The following is a 23,195-nucleotide window of genomic DNA, read 5'->3' as shown; positions in this document are numbered from 1 at the left end:
TCGTCATCCGTAATTCCGTTTTCCTATATTCATTATATTCATTGCACTGTTTATTCAAACTCCTGTTCAAATAGCCAGGTTTTCAGTTTTCCTCGAAACACCATTAACGAGGGGGCCGATCTAATGTCCATGGGAAGGGCGTTCCACAGCCGAGGGGCCACCACTGAGAAGGCCCTGTCCCTTGTCCCCGCCAAACATGCCTGTGATGCAGGCGGGATCGAGAGCAGGGCCTCCCCAGAAGATCTTAAAGTCCTGGTGGGTTCATAGGCGGAGATGCGTTCGGATAGGTAACTTGGGCCAGAACCGTTTAGGGCTTTATAGGCCAACGGCAGCACTTTGAATTGTGCCCGGTAGCAAATTGGTAGCCAGTGGAGCTGGCGCAGCAGAGGAGTTGTATGCTCCCTGAGTGCCGCTCCTGTTAGTATCATGGCTGCCGAACGTTGAACCAATTGAAGCTTCCAAGCAATCTTCAGAGGCAACCCCATGTAGAGAGCGTTGCAGTAGTCTAAACGGGATGTAACCAGAGCATGGTTTCTGAAATTGTTTGAGAATTATTCTTACGGATCCCATCACATGACATTTGCTCCATCCTGTCAGTATTCCACCAGAATCTCTGTAAATAACCTGAAACAGATTATTTGCAGACGAAAATCTAGTTCATGTTTTTTGAAATACTACAGATTCTTCAGTTGTCGAGGCACTTTTTAAATGTATGATAGGACAATCTGCATTCATCCCATCAGAAATGATATTTTTAAAGGTCATAGAGTGATGTAGGAGTGTTTGAATGGATTGGGAGGAGCCATCCTTTCATGATGTGATGAGTTAAAGCACAGTATTTTCAAATTATAAGAATCAGGTATGATGAGAAGAGTATTCATTCTGTCTCAGAACAGTATGAACCCAGTCCTAAAAAAATATGAAATGCATACTGATACGAACGGATTATATCCAAGAGTGATAAGGTCCTTAGTGTTGCATCCAAAGCTGGCCGTAACCTTGAGGTTATGCTATTTTTCACTTTGTTTTCCTATAGTTGGATTAATGTGTTTCTTTGTTGTTCCAATAGTTAGTTTCTTATACTAGTAAGCATCTGCTTTGATTTTAAAAGTAATTGTTAAGTTTGTTATATTGGGAAGCAGCTGTCTTCGATTTAAAAAATATTTTTTTCTTAGCCACAGAATGAAGAGGTAACTCAGAAAAGAAAGAAAAAACGTCAGGATCGAACAGAACCCAAAAAACTGAAGTCTGAGGAGAGAGCTATTGTAAAAATTCATGCAAAGGATTTTGAACTTCTGACAGCTGAGGTTGGTATATAATTTATCTTTTGATTCATTTTACATAATATTATTATTTCAGATTGTTCTATATCAATTGGTTGTTGAAGAAGTGCCACAGAAGTGCTGAGAGCTAAGCTGTCATTGCCTAGAATAGGAGTTGGCAAAGTAGCCCGTGGCCGCATGCCATTTTTGTGATTTCTGCATTCTTCTGGTCCTCTGAAATAGTAGTTCTGTGTTTGTGGCCATCTTAGAGAAAACAGAAAAGGACTACAAGGTTTTGATACTTTATTTCATGTTCAGACCGAGCATAGTTGATGAAAAATCCCAAATTTGCTCTTGGACCTTTCAAAGCCATACAGATATTCCAGAGCTGACCAAAGTTGCATTATAATTTCCACCTTGCCTCTTTATTTTGGATGTTAAGTCTATCTCTAATCTGCTAGCATTCTTTGTAAGTTAGTGTATTTTCCCAGGCAAGGGCACTACAGTAAATAACTAGGAAGAGTATATTTCTCTTGCTTGCTCCTTAAAGTTTGTTGTTTTAAAACAGTCTCTCACAGAAGGGATGCTGCTTCTAGGATGCGTGAAAGAAGCTCATCAGTTGGAGCTGGTGATCAGTTTGCCAAATGGGCTCACTGGGTTTGTTCAAGTGACACAAATATGTGATGCCTACAACAAAATTCTGAATACTCAGGTGGCCACAGATGAACACTTGGAGGTAAAACCTAGTGCCTTACTCTAGAAAACTTAAGTAATTGTTAAGAAAATGTATATTTTGTTCTGTTACTAAAAGACTTCATGCAACATATATCTTAGTGTTTCACTTCCCAGAGCAGAGGTCTCTAAAGTTTCCATGTTGGTGACATGTTTTTTTAGACATGCATCCTTTCACAACACAGTAATTCGGTTAAACCACCCCCTATAAGAGTTTCATACAATATATATATGTGTGCATGCACATGTGAATGAAACTTATATATATAATAAAATAAAATATTATGTAGTGTATTTGTGTGTATATATGTGTGTGTGTATACACACACACTATATTATATTATATACTGGATATATTTTATATGATCTTTACTGTATAAACAAGGGTTTGGAATTTTTTCCTTTACATTTCTTATGTACTACACTTGCTTCTTGTGTAGATTCCTCTATAGCTGCTCTGTGTAGATCACCACAAACATCATTATCAACAGATTTTCTTTTCTTAATTAGAAACCTATCCATTTTAGTAGCAATTACTGCAACTCAATCAACAAATTGTCCAAATTATAAAAGTTATAGGGGTACCTACACTTGAACAGCATCAGCACTCCACTTCTGTAGTGATTAAGCCTCTCTGGGGTTTTTTAAACAGAGGCTGGAAGGCCATTCACAGGTGCTGTGACTGTGTCTTCCTGCTTGGCTGAAGGGGGTTGGACTAAAAACCCTTTGGTAGGGTTTCTGGAGACTCCTTCTTTGGAGGTTTTTGAATTGAGATTGGATGACTGTCTGTGGGGGAGGGGGCTTTGACTACCTTCCTGTCTAACTGAAAGGGGTGGGCTGGATGCCATTTGGGGATCTTCTCCTCATGACTATGATCACTGTTTGGGGTGAGGCGGAGAGCTGAGGAGACAGAAGGATGGCCAGCACAAGACCTTGTGCTTGGCTCATCCACTTAGAGCTCCCCAAGTGGTGATAGTTTCTGCTGTTGCTCTGACAGGTGTGTGTGTGTGATGCACTGGCAGACAACAGCCAACATATCAGTGTGTTGCTACACACAGTTTGGAGAGCTCTGTTCTAGAAGTATTATAAAATGTCTATGGAAATGAATGTATGCAAAATTCACTAGAAGAAAAAGAAGATAATATTTACTGTGTATTGTTCTCAATTTTGAATATAACCCTTCTGTTGTATTTGCCTTCTTAAACCGAATCTACCATTAACAAAAACTTGCCTTTAGTTTCTCTTTCATATTATGGAAAAAATAAGGATTGAATTACATCCTCCTTTTCATCACTTTTCAAATATAGTGGCTTATGAAAGAATCATTTTATTTGATTAGTGATCCATGGCCAGTGTTTTGATTGCTGGTGCTTGGATACATTCAATTATTTTGGTCCATCCGCATGACTTTTCATTTGCAGGATCTGAGTTCTCTCTCAGACCTGTTCTTTCCAGGGATGGTGGTCAGATGTGCCGTTGTTAATTTAGAGAATACTAAAACAGGACGCCGAAGTATCCAGCTCACAGTTAACCCCAAGGATGTTAACAAGGCTTTGAATTCTACAACTCTGAGGCCTGGAATGGTATGAAATATATGTGTTTTCTGTTGTTTTGTCCTCATTTCATTTCATAAATCTATTGTTGATTGGGACAGCTTACATAAATCAGAGAGTTATGATATTATGAGTTATAACTGCACAACGGAAGCACCAGAGCAGAACGTTTTTTTAAAAAAAAATGTGTTAAACTTCAAATTTAAATGCAAATGTAAAGTGGAGATCCAGATGAACAGACTATTCTCAGAGTAATAAAAGAGAAAGTACCTAGTTAAGAGTGAAAGAATAAAGAAAATGCATTTTCCTGTTTCCAGAGAAAAGTCATTTATATAAAAGCTCTGTTTAGATTGAAGAAAAGCATTACATGAACGCATTCTCATGTAGTTTCCTTGGTATCTGGGGAGCCTTGTGTTGTGAGAATTCCCTTTCTGGTGTGGGAAGGGTTTCTGTACCTATAATAAGTATATATAAGGAAGAATTTCAACACATCTATTTTACTTCTTATACTAATTGAATACAGGGGTGGGGAGGTTACATTTTAATGGATTACTGTTTTATATATAACAGTTTTCTCCACCTTTATATCTATCTCCCCAAGGGGACTTACGGCAGATTACAGAACACATATATGGCAAACAATCAATGCTATTATACAGTTAACAAGGACAGACAATATATAAACAGAGGTATATAGGCTTTCCCATATTTGACATCTGGAGGCTGTGCTTGACTCCAGCCAAGGGGTCGTGCTGTCGCTCCATCTTCCATGCTTTTTGTTTAAACGTTCTCAGGCATGTTCTTATGGAAGCCTTTTATTTATTGAAACTGAAACTCCCAGTAATAAGGATCTTGTCCATCTGGAGGTTTCAATGAATTGCCCTAATACTCAAAGCCGTTGCTCACCCAAGTAACAGAGTCTTGAAAGAGGCCAGACTATCCAATATATGAGAACCACAGACTTGTTCCTTTTTCAGAGATTTTAAGCTAATATGCTTCTTCTTCTTACAGCTGCTCTCTGGATGTATTGCAAGTGTGGAAGATCACGGTTACCTTATTGACATAGGTATTCCAGCAGCAAAAGCATTTCTGCCGCGTCAGAAAGCCCAGGGGTATTTGCAGTCAAACAACAAAGGTACATCTATAAATTACAAATGGCATTGGGAACAGCTCTGTTAACAGTGGAAGAAATGCATGGCTCTGTTATGGAATCTTAGATATGGAAGTAATTCAGAAGCAGATCATTGCAAATGGGTGTACTACTCCAGTGAAGATCACAGTAGCAAGATGCATTTTACAGTTTTGCTGTCGAGCTGCTTTTGTATCAAAAGCACAAATGATACCTTTCAATTGGGAAGATTTTTCTTTTTTCATTGTAATGGAAATTATCATGATAGCAGAAAAGCATTAGGAATCCAATGATGATAATAATAGTTAATAACAATAGCTATTTATGCTGGCTATGTAGGAGCTGAACTGAAAATAGGGCAATATCTGAACTGCCTTATTGAAGATGTCAAGAACAGTGGAAGGATAATCCGCATGTCCATCAGTCAGTCTGAGATTGCTGCAGCCATTGCCACAGAAGAACAAAATTGGTCACTCAGCAACTTGTTACCTGGACTTGTGGTAAAAGCCAAGGTTCGGGAGGTAAGGTATCCATTATTTTAGATCGTTTTCTTCAGAAACTTGGGCCATGTGGGTACACATGTGCATTACTTCATTAGTTCCCAGTGAACAACATTAAAAATACTTTCTATATAGTGCCCACAAGTTCTGGAAAATAAAGTGAACCATTTAATATGATAGGAACTCAGGTGAAAAGGACAACCATTTTCTTCCATTGTTCAGGAGTACACACCTGCACCTGGAAGAAAATACTTCTTTTTCCTTATTTCTTTTCTCAAGTACTGTAAAGCTGATATCAAATTATGGCTCTCATGAATGAGAGACGCCCAGGTCCCCCTATTTTGAACAGTCCTACTCAGGTCTTACAGATTGTGTATCTTAAATTGTAGATGTTTTATCCTTCCTCAGAATCTAATCGAGCTTTTTGCATGATATGTTCTGTGTAGAAGTTAAACTGATGATAAAATGCTACTTCTTATAAGGTGGTTCCTAGCTTCAAATTTTCTTTTCACCCTTGAGGACAATAACAGCAATCTTTTCAGCTTGCATCTGGTTGTGTCATTAGCCACAACGTGGCATGCATTTTTCCTCTGCTCTTCCCCACTAACTTGTTGTGCCCATTCTGACCTGGGATTCACATCTTTTGCCATTATCACTTATTTTAATTTGAAGTGTTTCATCATAAAGGGAACTTTCACATGAAAGCAATCGGATGAGCTTCAGAATTTTTACCATTTGCTACATCTCAGCACATCTGTGCCAGGCCATGACTTCCACTTTTTTACAACCACTGTATACATAAGGGCGAGTGTTGATTACTTATCAATGTTAGTTATTAAATTAAAGAAAAATGATTGTACCAGTTTAATTTCTGGAATTAGATAAAATAAAAGAGGTTCAAAATGGAGACTTTTGGTTGCAGTTTCCTTGGAGAATATGTGTGAAGCTAGGGCGGTGCTTCTCAACCTGAAGGTTTTGACCTTCAACTCCAAGAAATCCTAACAGCTGCTAAACTGGCTAAGATTTCTGCGAGTTGTAGGCCAAAACCTTAAATAGACAACACATAAATATTTGGAAAAACCTATTAGGAGCTCATATTCATCAGTGTTTTCTATAGAATCTTAGATCCAGTAGAAGATGTTACCTTTTCTCTTAAAATTTCCAGGTGACACCTTCTGGAATGTCTTTAAGTTTTCTGTCTTCCTTTACTGGAATTGTGGATTTCATGCATAAGAATCATCTAAAAGGAAAAAACTATTCACCTGGTGACATGGTAAGTAGTTTATAGCAAAGGCATATTTGTGTAGTATTGCTGTGGGATCTGAATGAACTGTGAAATGAATGGGTAGATTTTATGTTGTTTATCCCACTATCTTGTGGGTTAGGATGGATAAGGACAGGTTTTTTTTTATGTCAGGAGCAACTTGAGAGACTGCAAGTCACTTCTGGGGTGAGAGAATTTGCTGTCTGCAAGAATGTTGCCCAGGGGACGCCCGGATGTTTTGATGTTTTGCCATCCTTGTGGGAGCCTTCTCTTGTCAGCTGGAGCTGGCAGAGGGAGCCCATCCATGCTCTCCCTGGATTTGAACCTCTGTCGGTCTTCAGTCCTGCCGACACAAGGGTTTAACCCATTGCGCACCGGGGGCTCCAATAAGATCAGTGTAGATAATATTCTCCATTTAGCTTTTCTTTGTCTAAGGAGGCACCAAAACATTTTTTTAAAATTCTCTTTTTTTCTTTCCTTCAGGTAAAAGCCTGTATTCTTTCCAATAATCCAACTACGAAGGCAATACGTCTCTCTTTGCACCCAGCCTTCCTTCAGCCTGGTACCCAGCTTGGCCAGCTGTGTAGCGATCGGATTGGGATGATAGTGGAAAACTCAAAAGTGAAGACCTTCCTCTCCAAAACGGGTGCTATCTTTGTGTTGGATGATGGCAGCCTAGGTTTTGCACGTGTATGTTCCTGAATGCCATTTACATCTTATAATGGACTAACTCTTCCAAATACTTCGTATTTTGTTTACAGAACAGCAATGTATATTTTTACCTATGAATTAATACCAAGTAGTTGCTGCCCAACATTTTTCAGAGTATGAGTCTTACAATGTTTGTCAGAGTGTGAGTTTTACTGACGAGTAGCCAGAAAAAACACGCCCTATCAGCTTTTCTAAGGTCTTTTGTAGTATGATAATGCTGATTAGTTGTGCTATGAATAAAGTGTATATGTGAAAAAACTCTCAGAATGAGTGCATCGTAATGCATATAGGAATATGAAATTTAATCAGTAATCAGTTCTCTTGGCTTTGTATTTTTTGGAGTATAACAAGGTTGATAATAAACAAACATTGTTTTAATCATATTTTTATTACTCATCCTTATAGCAAAGACATCTTTCAGATTCACGCTTATCTTTCAAACCGGAGATGTTTAAGCCTGGAAATGAGCATAAATGTCGAATTATTGAGTACAGCATGATGGATGAGATGGCACTGTTGTCCCTCAAACAGTAAGCTTCTTGCCTCATTAATTTGCATAAATCAGGTTTCTAAAAAAAACAACTCCATAAATGTATAAATAGTCCCAACAGGTTAGAGCTTTTTTCTAATTATTATTATTTTTTAATTTTCAGAACTATTATGGATGCTCCATTTCTGAAATATCAAGATATTCGTCCTGGACAAGTTCTGGAAGTAAGTTCAATTACCAGACCTTACTCTGTCTCAACCCTCTTTACAGTTTTAATCATTATGCAGTCATCCAACTTTTATCTAATTTTATTCAGCAAATGTTAATTATTTTTTATATGTACACCCAAATCCTGAATTGTAGCATTGATATAATGTTACAGTTCAGTGGTGACCTTTAGCCATACATTAAAGATCAACACTTTTTCCCATTGGGAGAGTCTATTGTACTTAAAATCACACAATCATAGATATGGAAGGGACTATAAAAAAGGGCAATCTAGTGCGACGCAATGCAATATATTGCTAAATCACTCCTGTTTGCTTTCCACTCTACTTAAAGATCCCCAACGAAGAAAGCTCCCAATTTCTCTAAAGCAGTCCAATTGTCTTCATTTATTCTACAGTTTAATCTTTTATGTTCCAGCATTACAATACAGTCAGCTAGACCACAGCATTGTTTCTTGACCATTTTTCTTTGTGACCTTAGGGAACCGTATTGACTCTGAAGCCATTTGGCATGCATGTAAAGGTGACTGAGTACATCAAGGGACTAGTCCCTTGCTTGCATTTGGCAGATGTGCGTCTGAAACAACCAGAAAAGAAATACAGCGAGGGGGCTTCTGTCAAGTGCAGGGTAAGTTCTCCCCATAAGGAATAACGTAAACAGTTCTGTGCTCTTCCAATGATCTTTTTGTAAAAAAAAAACAAACAGGTTGTTCTGAGGCCAGAGTACATTTCTTCTGACTCTGTCGTCTTTATGTGTTTTATGTGTTGTTGAAGGCTTTCATGGCTAGAATTACTGGGTTGCTGTAAGTTTTCCAGGCTGTATGGCCATGTTCCAGAAGCATTCTCTCCTGACATCTATGGCAGGCATCCTTAAAGGTTGTGAGGTTTTTTGGAAACTAGGCAAGTGAGGTTTATATATCTGTGGAATGTCCAGGGTGAGAACTCTTGTCTGCTGGAGGAAAGTGTGACTGTTACAAATAGGCACCTTGATTAGCATGTAATGGCCTTGTAGCTTCAAAGCCTGGCTGATTGCTGTCTTGGGGCTCCTTTGTTGAGAGGTGTTAGCTGGGCCTGATTTATATTTGTCTTGAATTCCTGTTTTTTCAGCGTTCCTCTTTATTTAGTGTCCTGATTTTAGAGTTTTTTTAATATTGGTAGCCAGATTGTGTTCATTTTTATAGTTGCGATGCTCATTGTGTATCTGTGAGCAAGTTACTGTTTCCCAGTTTAATTAGTCACAGGATAGTTTGTGGGAATCCTTTGTGTTCTGCTCTGAAGTAGTAAGTGAAAGGATTAAATACAAATAATATAGATAAATCCTATTGTTAACAATCCTTTCTACTTGTTTGTTATCAGTTCAGTACTTACTTGAACCTGTGCACTGTACTGTACTACAGAATGACTGCACTTAGCATACTACTGTTGGTTCAGAAAATCCACATTTAATTTATCCTATGTGCATCTGATACAATTGCTCTTCTCATTTTCTTAAAAGAATAATGGTTCACATAAAGTTATTTACCAGACTTAATAATAAAATAAAGAGCTTTATGTCTCATAGACAAGTTATCTTCAAAAACACCTTTCCCCCTTGAAAGTGGTTGGTCATTAGTTTTATTGGAACTAGGAAGTGTTGGAGTCCTTCTGGATTAGGCATGGGCAAACTTTGGTCCTCCGGGTCTTTTGGACTTCAACTCCCACAATTCCTAACAGTCGATATGCTATTAATTGTGGGAGTTGAAGTCCAAAATACCTGGAGGGCCAAAGTTTACCCATGCCTACTCTAGATGATGCTGGGAGCATGGCTGTGCTCTTTGACCCCATTGGGGAGGGGCAGACCAATGGTATTTTTGACCATTTTCCCGGCATGGAAAGTTTTCAGCTTTGTACTCTAGTAACAGGTTTCCTCTTTCTTTCATTTTGGGATAAAAACAATTTTCATACTCAGTGTGTATTATTCTAATTTCTTTTCTTTCCAAGGTTCTTGTCTCCGACGCTGAAGCAAGGAAGATTGTGCTGACATTGAAAAAAACACTTGTCAATTCCAAACTCCCTATCCTGGCTAGTTATGAAGATGCTAAGCCAGGCCTGATCACCCATGGCTTTGTGGTTTGTGCAAGAGAGTTTGGCTGCATCGTGAAATTCTACAATGACATAAAAGGCCTGGTCCCTAAGAATGAGCTTGGCTTGCCACCCTTGACTCCTCCTGAGGAGGTTTTCTATGAAGGCCAGGTAAGCACTGAGTCAGATATGTACAAGAATGTTGTATATATTTGCAAAATATCCTTAAACACGTGGGAAATAATTAAGTTCTATAAAATAAAGTATATCTTCATTGCAGAACATTGTTCTTAAGTCTATAAAAGAGTATGTAATCACATGTTCCAAGTCTTTCTTTAAAAACACTATTTTAATAACTGTCTCAACCCACTAAAACTTGAAACTGTTGCAATTCAACCCTGCACTGTCCAGGTCTCAAGTCCTCAATGAGGAACAGTTTAAGTTAGGGAATTCCCTTCCCCCATGTCTCCTGAATGACAGTTGGGAGTGTATCTTTTTCTTTTCTCATCTCTGTTTCTCTTCTCTTTCTGATTGGTTGTTTTCAAATGGATATTTTTCTACTGCAAGCTTTTTGAATCTGACTCCACTTACACTTTATGGGGAGCATGTGCTGTGTGCTTTGAGATCTCTCTCTGCTTTTATGTCAGGAGAGATGTACTGATTGTGTTTTTCCCTCTCTTGAAACCGTAGAAGAAATGGGTGTTCCTGATTATTAAAAAACTAACTGTTCCCTGCCGTACGTTGCTGTGGCCCAGTCTGTGTATATGTGTTTTATGTGTGCATATATGTGTATGTGTGTATATATATATATATTTGTGTATACATGTGTGTTTGTGTATATATATGTGGTTTTCCACATGCGTTGTAATGTATATTGTATTTTTTGGCTTTTTAAGTCTCGTCCACTGTGTTTTTAGTGCTTTTATGAGTGATGGTCACTTGTTGGCCTGATAGGTGTATTGTGTCCAAATTTGGTATCAATTTGTCCAGTGATTTTTGAGTTATGCTAATCCCACAAACTAACATTACATTTTGATTTATATAGATTTATTTATATAGATTGTAAATAAACCTTTTGTGATTTTTAAAGATTGGACTCTGCATGTTTGCTTCCTAAGCTCTGACTTCTTTACAGCTACATCACATGGCACTTCACACTTTGTTCGCTAATGAGCTGATGCTCAACTTTTGTATCCTGTTTTGTTTTTGGATGCTCTGCTATATATTTTAGGGTAGTTTTCCCTAACATAAACCACTTGCCCTAACAAATGTAGCCTTTACAGAGACACAAATTAAATTCAGTGTTGCAGAACGCTTAAATCATAAACCAGTGGTTCCCAACCTGTGGTCTGTGGATCACCATGGTCCCCAAGAACTGAAATATAATCCACGGCCTCACTTTTATGACACCATTGCACCTTGGTGTCTTTGTTTTTAGGCTTATTCCTGGGGTTATTTGGGGTGCTGATTCAGAAAATTGCAATGGATAGACCACATAAGCTCTAGATTATTAAATATGGTTTTCTGTTGGTGAGAAGATGGCGACTACTGGATGGCATATGTTCTGTATCAGAGATTAGAGCTGATGTGGTCTATTCAATGCAATTTTCTGAATCAGCACCTCAAATAACCAAACCAAATCTAATGTTGGAGAGTGGTCCCTGATCAAGTGGTCTTTGGTCAAAGTGGTCCCTGGTTAAAAAAAAAAAGTTGGGAACGACAGTCATAAACAGTAGAAAGAGGAGAAAGGTATAAATAGGGTAAAAGGAAATATAGAGTAAAAACAGAGATGATCAAAGTTAAGGAAGCTATCGCAAGATTCTTTCCTTTATAAATTCTCAAGATGGATCTACCCTTTAAATGTGGAGATGAATCTATGTGTTTGTTTTTGCTCTTTCATGCTTTCCCAACTAGGTGGTCAAAGCGATGGTCTTAAAATGTGACCGTGAACAGGAGAAAGTGCTCCTCTCATTTAATCTGACAGACAATCCTCTTGGTAAGACCAGTAAAGGTGAAAAGACTTCAAAGAAACAGGAAATAATATATGAAGATGCACAGGTAAATTTATTATAAAATATTCCTTTTTTTGTCCCTGCTGGAATTGTTCCTCTTAAGACGATGGGGTCTCTAAAATCTGATAAAATGTGGCAGTTAGGTTGGGATACTGTTTGCAAGCATAATGTTTGTTTTTCTTTTTTGTGATTTCTCAATCAGGTTTTCAAAGTGATTGTGTTAAAATGTGAACCTGAACAGGAGAAAGCATTGTGAACTTTGTAATTGGATACTTCTCACTCTGTTAGTGTCTTCTGGTGAACATTAAAAATTTCAGTCTTAGGGTTATACCTTAGTAATGAAATAATTGTTTCATCCACATGCAAAATTTAGTTCTTGTTCTGTAAATAGAGTTTGAAGTTCTTCTAACTTCAGTGTTTTCTTCACATCTCAGTAATGTTAGCTTCTGTTTCCAAGATCATTGCATTTTGAGAAACTTCATTGTGATATTTTGTATTGTTAGATGATAGTGGAGAGGTATGGGAACAGTAATTGAAGGCTATGTACAGTCCTTGAATATTTAGTCCCAAGAAATTGCATACTGATCCTTCTGGAAGCTGCTATGAGGATAGCCAGTAGGGTCTATTTTCAGAGCCTCTGAGACCCTTTTAGGCCTTGGAAGTAATTTTACACTTTCAAAGTGTCTTCTGTTGTTTTTTAAATACAATCTCGCTGGAATTCAATGAGAGTTATGTAGCCTTCTGCCTCCTGGAAGTTGCCCAACCCTGTGATAATATTTGAAACTTTCCCTCATCGTTGTATTCTTAGGTTGCTGATGTGAAAATTTTGAAAAAGAAAGATGATGGCTTAGATATTACAATCTTGCCAAACAACATTTCTGCCTATCTTCCCATGATGCATCTCTCTGACTACGTGTCCCATAGCAAACTCTGGAATCATTGGCTCAAAGAAGATGATCTTCTGCGTAGTGTTGTGTGCCTGCATAGCAAGGGACGTCATCTTGTATCCTTTTTTCCGACCTTTGGTTAGCCCATTTGTCTTTGCAATTTGTACCATGGTCTTAATTTTTTGTATATTGCACACATTTCTTCTTTAGGCTACCAATTTAGCTGCCCATCATGCCTTGTCAAATTCTCTCAGTGTTAATTGTATGGCTTTAGGATTGCATCATGCCCAGTTTGTAGGCTGTGAGGACTGAAATCATCTTCCCCATTTCACTCCCTGCTCCAAACACTTCAATCTGGGGATGTTTCACCTATGACTTCCAGTTGTTAGCTTGATTCTCTTCATAGCTCTGGGTTATCAAGTGTTAACCCCATGCAAGAATCATCTGTAATAGTGGAGCTTATTCCATTGTAAGTGGTTCATCAGTTGAAACCCCAAGAACTGAGAGAATGAAGTGATTATCACAAGTATTTGCAAACCAGGTCTACTTCCTCAGAAGAGAGAAAGGTCAGGTTAAAAATAAACATTTATTATTATTATTATTATTATTATTATTATTATTATTATATACACAACAAGATTAGTACACAGCAAACAAGAGCACTATGCTGACTTTTGTATTGGATCACATGTTGGACACTTCCCAAGTGTCCAGAACTATGTGATGTATTGGTGGATAATGCATGCAGATCCAAGTAGGGTGACCTTTTGCAGTGGACAGATGGTAATTTTGTCAGTGCCGATTGTTTTCAAGTGCTGGCCAAGGTCTTTCTGCATAGTGTTGTTGTTGCTGTCCTTGTTGTTATTATTATATTGTCAACTTCATTCTGTCAATTCTCTCTAATGTGCTACAAGACACCTTTACATACAGATATTCCAGACAAACATGGCTGCCCCTTTGAGTGTTTATGTAAATCCTATGGCTCATAGACTAAATTTCTTTGGTAAAAGTAGAATTGATCAGTGTCTTTCCTAACACAGTGTCCTCTCTGCTAATTAGGAATAAATGGAGCCCGGTTGCTAAAATGACGAAGATGATGATTTATCATGTCAGAAGTGAATTGAGTTTACAGTTACAATGTATTTAAAATCACACAAACAAAGTTGAAAACTTGGCATTATGCTAAATGTCCTTTGACTAGAAACTGGCCACTTGGAGTGACTCTGGTGTCACTGGTTCTCCGTTGTAGATGTGGCAGGGCTCAGATAGCATTGTAGTAGGTGGTATGTGATTTGCTCTTCACATTTGCATGTCATGGATCCCACTGTGTAGTCCCATTTCTTAAGGTGGTTCTGCATCTCATGGTGCCAGAGCACAACCTGTTCAACACCCTCCAGGTCACACAATTGTATGTGTTTTTATGGTTGGAAACTGGTCTGAGTCCCTCAAAGAGGTGAGAAGGTCGGTATATAAAACTTTGAAATAAAATAAATAAATAATAACAATCTTCTGTGTGCCCAGGAAGGAGTTTCTCATTTGGTATCAGCCACTGATTGAGGTTCTGGGTTTTTGCCTACCACTTTTGGACTTGCAGCATGATGATGATGATGTTTCTTCTTTTTCCCTTTCCTTTACCCTTCTCCCTCCCTTCCCTTCTGATTGGAAACTAAATAAATGTTGATTTGGTCTTGTGGCCTATGTGCCATTGATACCTAAACTAATTATTTCTCATTTTGATAAGTTTTAGTGGGGTGTCTGTCTCCCAGTGGCCAAGAGCAAGAAATCTTAAAATCTCCCCCTTTTATTGATTTATTCCTTGACTCAATGTTTTTAGACACTGAGTAGAAAGCCAGCGCTGGTTTCGGCTGCACAGGAGGAACATGCAGTGAAGAACTTCTCTGACCTTGAGCCTGGATTGCTGCTGACTGGCTTTGTGAAAAACATAATGCCTTATGGTGTTTTTGTGGAATTTCCATATGGTTTGACAGGAATGGCTCCCAAGTCGGTAAGACACAGTGGCAAAACCTCCTTTACTCAGAAATATTCAAAAAGTATTTTTGAAACTTTTCTGCTGTGTTTTCCCTCAAGACCCAAAATCATCAATTGGATTGACTTTTCTAGTGTATAAAAGGAGTGAGAGCATTTCCTATGTTCTGTGTATATTGTTTTATATGCTTTGATGTTTTATATCTTAATGTTATGTTGTTTATTTTATTGCATTTTGTATTGTTATATTGTATTCTTGTTCGGGCTTGGCCCCATGTAAGCCGCACCGAGTCCCCTTTGGGGAGATGGTGGCTGGGTACAAATAAAGTTTATTATTATTATTATTATTATTATTATTATTATTATTATTCATTGAACAGTATGCTTTTAAACATATGTTGCAAAGTAAATTTGAGATAAGATTGTTCTTGGTTGTGTGTATTCTTGATTTTTAAATATGTCACATATGCCCAAAAGAATTGTACAGTTCTTTAAATTACTATTCTTTAAAAAAGGGGGAAAATCTCTATTTCATGAATTTCCTGCTGAATAATAGAAAGCAAGGGAAAACCCGCAGAAAGAGGGAATGTGTAAAACAATTCTGGGCATCGGTTGTCTATTCCACGCAAGAAAGGGTTTGCTTATAAGGTAGTGTTTTGAAATATATTCTTTTCCTTTGGAGTTATTCAAACTGATGTGGCATACTAAGGGAGAATATTTAAATAGTTCTTTTCTTAATCACCACAGGCAATGAGTGACAAGTTTGTGACAGACACCAAAGATCATTTTGTGATAGGCCAGACTGTGATTGCCAAAGTGACCAGCATTGATGAAGAGAAGCAGCGCATCCTGCTGTCCCTGAAATTGTCTGACTGCTCCTCTGAGGATTCTGTTTCACAGAGCTTCTCCTTGCTGCAGCAGTACTTTAAGGAGCTGCAGGAAATCAAAAGCATCATGAAGAAAAGAGGTTAGAAAATCTGGGGATATGAAATACAGCACATGGACTGGAACATTTATTTTTAGAGAGGGCTGCATTTGAAAAACCTGATTTTGGAGCAAAACCAGTGAGCACTTTCTCACAAAAACAAGGAAGCTTCTGTTTTTTTTCTTAAAAAAGAAAAGTTGTGATGTATAGTATTCCACTTTAGGTTAAACTTGTTGTTATTCAGGGTGACTTATGTATATGCAAAGGGATCTTGTGGTTCCTTCAAGACTTAGAGAATGAAGTTAGTGGCATAAGTTTTTGTAGGCCAAGTTTACTTCCTCAGATGCTTATTGTTGTTTGCTTATGAAATACGCACAAAGAAGGTGATATTCAAAAGTCAGTTGTATCATATTTCATTCAAAATAAGAGAACCCACTGATTTGAATATATATTTAAAAATCAGAATTACTCACAGAGATTAATACTAGAGATTTAAAATGAAAATGAAATTTACTTCTGCTTGTCCTCAGATGATTCAAGTGTGGCCCAGAGACTCTGTGAAATAAAACCGGCACAGAAACTGCAGTTGGTTGTTCACAAAGTCGAAACAGATGGTTCGGCAGTCTTCAAGGACACTTGTGTCGCTGGATTAACTGTCATAGCTGTTCATAGCCATCTTGGAGGTAGGTTGCATCTCTTGGCCTGTCTTTCTTGCCTCTTGTTGCACACTTTGCTATAACCTGTTTCTAAGATTATAAACCACTTATGGCAGTGGATTGACTCTTTCTCTGTAATGCAGAAGATTATGTGTGTCTATATATGAAAGAGCCCCATGGTGGCACAGTGCGTTAATCTGCTGAGCATCTGAACTTGCTGACCAAAAGGTTGGTGGTTTGAATTAGGGAAGTGGGGTGAGCTCCTGCTGTTAGGCCCAGCTTCTGCCAACCTAGCTATTCGAAAACATGCAAATGTGAGTAGATCAATAGGTACCACTTCTGTGGGAAGGTAACGGTGCTCCATGCAGTTATGCCACATGACCTTGGAGATGTCTACGGACAATGCCGGCTCTTCGCCTTAGAAGTGAAGATGAGTACCACCCCCCAGAGTTGGACTCAACTAGACTTAATGACAAGGGGAGGCCTATACATGAATGACAGGGAAGGAAAAATTCTTGTTTTTTAGAATAGCTTATCTGGTTCTTTGTTTGTGTTTGTTTGTTATACTGGCATCAGGTAAATGTCTTGTGTTTTTTTAAAGGCAAAAATGTAGCAGTGGGTGAAAAAGCAGAAGCTGTGGTTCTGTACATTGATTATCTGAAAGCAAAGATCTACGTGTCTCTTCGAGAGGAGCTGCTGTCCTCCAAGCCCAAAAAGGTATAATGAGCTCCTCATTGCTAAGAGAAACACATGCTCATTTGTTTCACATCAGACTCACAGAAAAGACATCCATAACTTCTTTAGAATTGGGATACATATAAAAATACATACTGGAATGTATTTTTCCCTTCCTCTGTAGAGAAGGAAAAGGAAGAGATTGTTTAAGCTGAAACATGCTTTTTCACTCAGGAAAACTGATCACCTATGAGAACAAATGTCAAAGGCACATTGTTGGGAATATCCCAGTACTTTCCTATAAACACTTAAAGCTTTTAATACCGCTGTTTAGAATTCTGGGAAGGATGTGGGTTTTAAAAGTTGAAACAACTGCTGTGTCCTGGAGAGTTCCAATCATTTCACAGTCTTTCCCATGAAACTTATAGAATGTCCATTGTTCTTTGCATCTTTAAGTTTGTGATTTACAGTGACTCTATGCTATGGTCTCCTTGGCAAAAATTTATTCAGCCATTTGCCATTGCCCTCTTCTTAGGCTGAGAAAGTGTGGCTTACTTAAGCTCACAGAGTGAGTTTTCATAACTTAGCAGGACTTTGGAACCTGTCCAACCAGAGCCTAGTCCAACCTTTGAACCATTGCAATTATAGAAAAATGCTGCTTGTGCTGGAACTGCAATAAGTTAGGCTGACTCACTCAAAACTTAAGAGTAGCCATTTTTATGTTAGTTTTATGAAGGTAGAGTTTAAGAAAACCCTTCCTGGTTTGTGTCAGCTATTTTGTCTGCTCCTTTTTCTGAGGAAAGGGAGCCATTTTAGATCATAGACCACCAGGGAATCCTGGAAGCAAGATATGTCTGCAGTTGGTCCCAGTGCTTGGACAAGCCATTTCAAGTCAATTTTACCAACCAATAATTAGTTAACCAGTAACTAATTAACACCTTGGCATTGGGCGCCTCAGAGGCCCCTATACCAGAGACTGAGAGCAAGGAAATCTGTCATCTGTTCTCCTCAGAAACATCCATGTCTGGCAGTTCAGGAACAATCAGTTTCCTTTCAAATTTTAAATATGGACTTTGTTGTGGGAAAATCAAGTTAGTGCCTGGGTGGAGATAGACCCTAGACCAGTTAATAAATCATTACTATTTTTTCAAAACAACAGCATGGACATTGATTCTGTGGGGTTCCTTTCTCAAACAGAAGGCAATCCAGCATCCCCCAAGCTGACAGGAAGTTAGGACATGTTAATGCTAAAGAGACATTTAAAGCAGCTTGAGTATGACAGTACACAACTACAATATTTGTTAGGACAGCTGATTTATGCCATTGGATAAATATATGCACATGACTATACCAAATATTTGTTTGCTGTAGCTCTCTCAGTGTTTTTTCTCTGTGTTTCAGTTTACCTTAGACTCTCAATATGAGGCCATTGTACAACATGTGGCAACAGAGTATGCAGTTGCTTCACTGATAGGAATGGGACAACTGATTGCTATCCCTGTGGCTTCACACTTCAATGACACATTCCGGTTTGATTCTGAAAAACTGAAGATGGGGCAGTCTGTCATGGTGGTTCTGAAAATGGTAGAGAGAGATGACTATGGACTCTTGCTTGCTGTGCAAGCCTCGGGGAAGAGAAAGACTGTAATCCGGTCAAGGCATGATTCAGAGGCACTAGAAGAAACCTGGCCCACAGTGAAGCACTCACTGTGCGTGGGTGACATGGTCAAAGGAACTGTGAAGTCTGTCAAGCCCACCCATGTCCTGGTGGCAATTGATGACCACCTGATGGGCTCCATTCATGCTTCCCAGATTGTGGATGATGTTTCCGAAGGTACCTTCCCAACATCCATGCTGAAGGTTGGGCAGAAAGTGACTGCCCGGGTCATTGGAGGCAGAGAAATTAGAACTCACAGGTGAGAGAAATGTTTCTAGTTTAGGAGTGTGTCTTTTCTTGCGTCCATAGACTTATTATTTCTGAAACTTTCCACATGTGTCCAAAGTCCAGGCATGTCATACTTTAATTGCTTATAATTTCATTTAGATTTATCAGTCCTACTTCAAATAACAGGAAACATAGATGGTCTGATCTCTGCTTCCCCCATAAATGCCTGTTTCCTTGTAGAGCAGATACAGAGGTAAAATTGATTTTTCATTGATGTAGAAGGGTATCTAAAATAGGGCATCTTTCCCATTTACTCACTGGCAATGCTTATGAAGGTTAGGTAAGCTGTGTGACATCTGTGAGGGTCACAGATGTGAAAAAGCAGATAGCGAGAGAGAATAGAAACCTGTTCAATACTTAGGGCCCAATAAAATGCAAGTAATATTTTCATACCATCTATACTGGGGGTCCTGTGGATTCTTCAGTTGTTGAATTCTTAATTCCCATCAGGGGTGAAAGTTGATGGGAATAGCAGTTCTTTAAGATTTGATGGATCACAAGTTCCTCACCTCTTATTTAGATGAATGGGATATGAGTGAGTTCTTTATTTTTAAAATTGCTTTTTTTCTCTTTAATAAATATTGTTGTCACATTTGTAGATACGTCCTGAATCATAAAGACTTAAAACAAACAGAAGAAGAATAAAGAAATTTGAAATGTTTCTATTTCAGTATCGGCATAAAGTCTATAATTTCAGAGGCACAATTGATTACTATATTTGAGAGAACTTGGGATTGAATATACTCAGTTTCTTGAGAAACAGACCTCACATAACTGAACTGAATTATCCCCATTCCAGAAAAGAGTGGTGCTATCCAAGAATGTAGGATGTTGAGTCGCTGCCTAATGTGATGTGCTTTCTCCCTTTCTTTGGAATGAAGGGGTAGAGAGAGAACCTCAACAGGAATAAAATACTTTATTGGACTATTGAATGATGATCTGTTAGGATCATAAACTATTGGGTAACAGAGTTTCAGGAGTGTTCCTTTAGTTTATTGGGTAATGGAAGATCACTGGGCACGTAAAAATCTTGTTTCTATTCAAGGCTCTCAACAGACAAAGATTCAAGTAGACTTCTTTAAAATAACATGTTAGTTTTACTTTATGTATTTACAGGTACATTTCTTGTCAGGCTAAACTTTAAAAGTTTCAGTTTGTATCTTAATCTTACAGTCTTTAACAGTCTCTTCAAAACTATATTGCTCTGTACAGCTCTCTTTCATAGCAGTCTGCTTCCAAGAGATTCAAGCCTGATTTCTAACTTATAACACTGGCTTCTGTACTCAAACAGACTCAAGCATCAACTGCCATTCCTCAAATGTCATCCTTTTTAAACTGCATTCTAAACAGTCACTGAACCAGTCACATGGTCTGCAGCCCCTCCCACTGCCTCAAGTATATAGAGCTAAGAAAACAGCAAACCAAAGAAGATATACACTTCAGGAAATAAACACCACATTGAGCCTTGAGAAGGTTGCTATCTCCAACATACTATAGCATCCCCTGCTTCAGGCAACAGTTACCACTTCTAAGAGTTGCTATAATGGAAACATACTGATTTAGATGTTTTGTAATCACTGGAAAAGCTGTTTATTTTTTATATTTGCTTAGTATTCTGCTGATGTAAAAGAGGGATATGTTGTATCTTTTTAGGTCAGCTAGGGGAAAGGGACATTCTGATCTGTTCTCAGTTTTCTAATCTGGGTGTTAATCTGTTGTTATCTTTCAGATATTTGCCTATCACTCATCCCCACTTCACCCATACATGGCCAGAGCTCAGTGTCCGGCCAAGGTAAGAAAGCCTTTAATAAGTGTATTGAGTTGAAAACTTAAAACATGTCAAATGTATTTCAGCCAGCTGGACAACTCTTGTCTTGAATGCTAAGAACAGAACAGGAAACCTGCACCTAAAGTTCATCATCACTGAATCTGTGACAGGGGAACATATTAGACACACATATATATACAATTTCAGTTTTGGATGCTAAATGTCCTAAGCTATAAAATTACTTGGCAGGTGCTGGGATATTTTTTTATATTGAAAAGGGGACATCAGATATTATACAAAAAGTAAATATTGGATTAACTTCCAAATTTGAGGCTGGAAATGTTGGTAGGGGAAAGGCTAGGGTCTCATCTAAGTCTTCCTATCTTATCTATAGTTGCAGGAACCTCAATATGTCTGGTGCTAAATATTTTACAGTCATTGCTCAGTTCATTGGAACTTATGTCTCCTTCCATAGACACAACAATTAAGGCTTTCTTATTTTTTCTATCCTTTCTCAGCCTTTCCTTTTGCTCTGGGGACAGTGGGTTGCAAAATGTTTTTGGGGAGGGCGCAAGAAGGAAGAGTTGGCAGAAATTCCCCTTCTGTGCATTCACTGTGGAGCAACTTAGAATCCAAGCCATTCACGGGTTTCTGGCACATACAATGATTCCAGTCTGAACAACCCTTTGTAAATAACTAATCTTTCTTATTCTACTAAAAAAAAAAAGAGTGGGTCTTGGTCAGTTCACTTCTCTGTGTTCCTGTGCTGTGGATCTTGCTTTCTGCTGCTGCAATTGCAACTTCTTGACTCTGAACTACTTTCTCAATTGAAAGTGTATATCACTGTGAGTCTTCTTTGGAAGAGGAAAAGCATGATGATGATAATTTAAAAAGAAGAAGGCATGAGTAGAGATAGCATATTTTAAGCAAACAGCTGGCGAGAATTAGAATGCTACAATACAATCCCTAGAGGCATAATTGCTTTGCTTTCTCTTGTGATCAGTGAGCTAAAAGGAGAAAGCAAAACAGTCTTGGGCCCTGAAGATGACAAATCAGAAGATATGTTGAAACACTTCAAGCCTGGGCAGACAGTGACTTGCTTTGTCAAGAAGGTAAGCATTAAGATTTTCAATGCAGATAATGTTTTTTTTAAAAAACACTGAGCCTGTTACTACCATAGATTCAGAAACAATGAAATCCTTCAGAATACAATGGCCGAACTTATGAAATTATGCCTTTTGGAATGTGGCTAATTATGATAGTGGTTGAGGTTTCTTCTTGGGAGGCACTCTTCTAGCCAATACGTTACAGGTTCTTTTTATGAATGGTAGGGTGGGAGGATGATGGAGAAATATCTTGTTGTTTTTCTTAGAACTGCACACACACTGTCTTTTTAAACTGAATATGGAAATGTTTTGTTTTCTCTCCTGTGGTTTCTTTTCATAGTACAATACTGAGAAGAAATGGCTAGAGGTGGAAGTCACCCCTGACATCAGAGGGAGAATCCATGAACTACTGCTTTCCCTGAAGCCTAAGGTAAACAGTTGTCAAGAAATGAAGACCAGGGGGCTTTTATACATGGGAGGCTAAATTCAGGAACGTTAAACATGGCCTAAAGCAAGAGTTTGAAAAATGGGGCTTGTGGGACTCATGCAGCTCAAAAGTTCTCATTCAGCCCCCAAGTCTTCCTGGGGTCTTCTTGCATCAAAGTTGATGTCAAATTTTAGTAGTGTGGTCTCCCCATTGCAATGTAAATGCTATATAAAAGTTGTCTGGGCCTGAGGAGGAGGCCTGGGATAAGATAAAGACACTGTGGGCCAGGGCTGGAAAAGAAAGATGGCAGTAGTATAAGTTTGGTGCTGCAAAAGAGCCCTCCACCACTATATACACAATTGAGTGAAAAGGAAAATGTCCCCATTGCTTTTCCTGCCATAGAGACATAATCCCATTGAAATGTTAGGAGTGTGTCCTTGTAGTGATTTTGAGGGTGAAAGCTGTATTAGTCTGTTGAAACTTGTACCGTGTTAAAGAGAAACAGAACATGTTGCAGGAGCGTTTATGACCTCTATTTTTATTAGACTTAACAAATACCACATAATTCCTTTCCTTGTGTTTTTTTTTTTATGTTCTGATTATGTCCATGTCTTGTATGCATTCCATATTTGTGTAAAACATTTATCTCTTCAATTGTTTGCTTTGTAATAGGAAGACCGGGATTGTGGCGCAGCTGGCTGAGTGTCAGCTGCATTAAGATCACTCTGACCAAAAGGTCATGAGTTCGAAGCCAGCCTGGGTTGGAGTGGGTTTCCAACCAATTGTGTAGCCTGTTGTCAACCTTTGCAACCCGAAAAACAGTTGCATCTGTCAAGTAGGAAAATTCGGTACCACCTTAAAAGTGTGGGGAGGCTAAAT

At 38.4% G+C, this 23,195-nt stretch overlaps 1 protein-coding gene across 2 annotated transcripts in view; it reads left to right on the top strand.

Moving 5' to 3' along the window:
- PDCD11 (programmed cell death 11) overlaps window positions 1-23,195 on the top strand; it is a 41,512-nt gene that overhangs the window by 3,524 nt on the left and 14,793 nt on the right. For both annotated transcript variants that reach the window (XM_067465853.1, XM_060768322.2), the window contains exons 3-23: window positions 1,176-1,307; window positions 1,831-1,998; window positions 3,416-3,577; window positions 4,559-4,682; window positions 5,016-5,197; window positions 6,342-6,449; window positions 6,924-7,130; window positions 7,557-7,681; window positions 7,805-7,865; window positions 8,350-8,496; window positions 9,849-10,100; window positions 11,844-11,987; window positions 12,750-12,944; window positions 14,663-14,833; window positions 15,562-15,781; window positions 16,270-16,422; window positions 16,997-17,112; window positions 18,472-18,986; window positions 20,745-20,807; window positions 21,787-21,895; window positions 22,230-22,319. In XM_067465853.1, coding sequence (XP_067321954.1) covers window positions 1,176-1,307; window positions 1,831-1,998; window positions 3,416-3,577; window positions 4,559-4,682; window positions 5,016-5,197; window positions 6,342-6,449; window positions 6,924-7,130; window positions 7,557-7,681; window positions 7,805-7,865; window positions 8,350-8,496; window positions 9,849-10,100; window positions 11,844-11,987; window positions 12,750-12,944; window positions 14,663-14,833; window positions 15,562-15,781; window positions 16,270-16,422; window positions 16,997-17,112; window positions 18,472-18,986; window positions 20,745-20,807; window positions 21,787-21,895; window positions 22,230-22,319 — 3,444 coding nt within the window. The remainder of the gene's footprint in view (window positions 1-1,175; window positions 1,308-1,830; window positions 1,999-3,415; window positions 3,578-4,558; window positions 4,683-5,015; window positions 5,198-6,341; window positions 6,450-6,923; window positions 7,131-7,556; window positions 7,682-7,804; window positions 7,866-8,349; window positions 8,497-9,848; window positions 10,101-11,843; window positions 11,988-12,749; window positions 12,945-14,662; window positions 14,834-15,561; window positions 15,782-16,269; window positions 16,423-16,996; window positions 17,113-18,471; window positions 18,987-20,744; window positions 20,808-21,786; window positions 21,896-22,229; window positions 22,320-23,195) is intronic.

Source organism: Anolis sagrei, chromosome 3 (assembly GCF_037176765.1).
Source record: "Anolis sagrei isolate rAnoSag1 chromosome 3, rAnoSag1.mat, whole genome shotgun sequence".
Lineage (NCBI taxonomy): Eukaryota > Metazoa > Chordata > Lepidosauria > Squamata > Dactyloidae > Anolis > Anolis sagrei.
The sequence above is the reverse complement of the archived record's forward strand: the minus strand, read 5'-3'. Positions and strand labels throughout refer to the sequence as shown.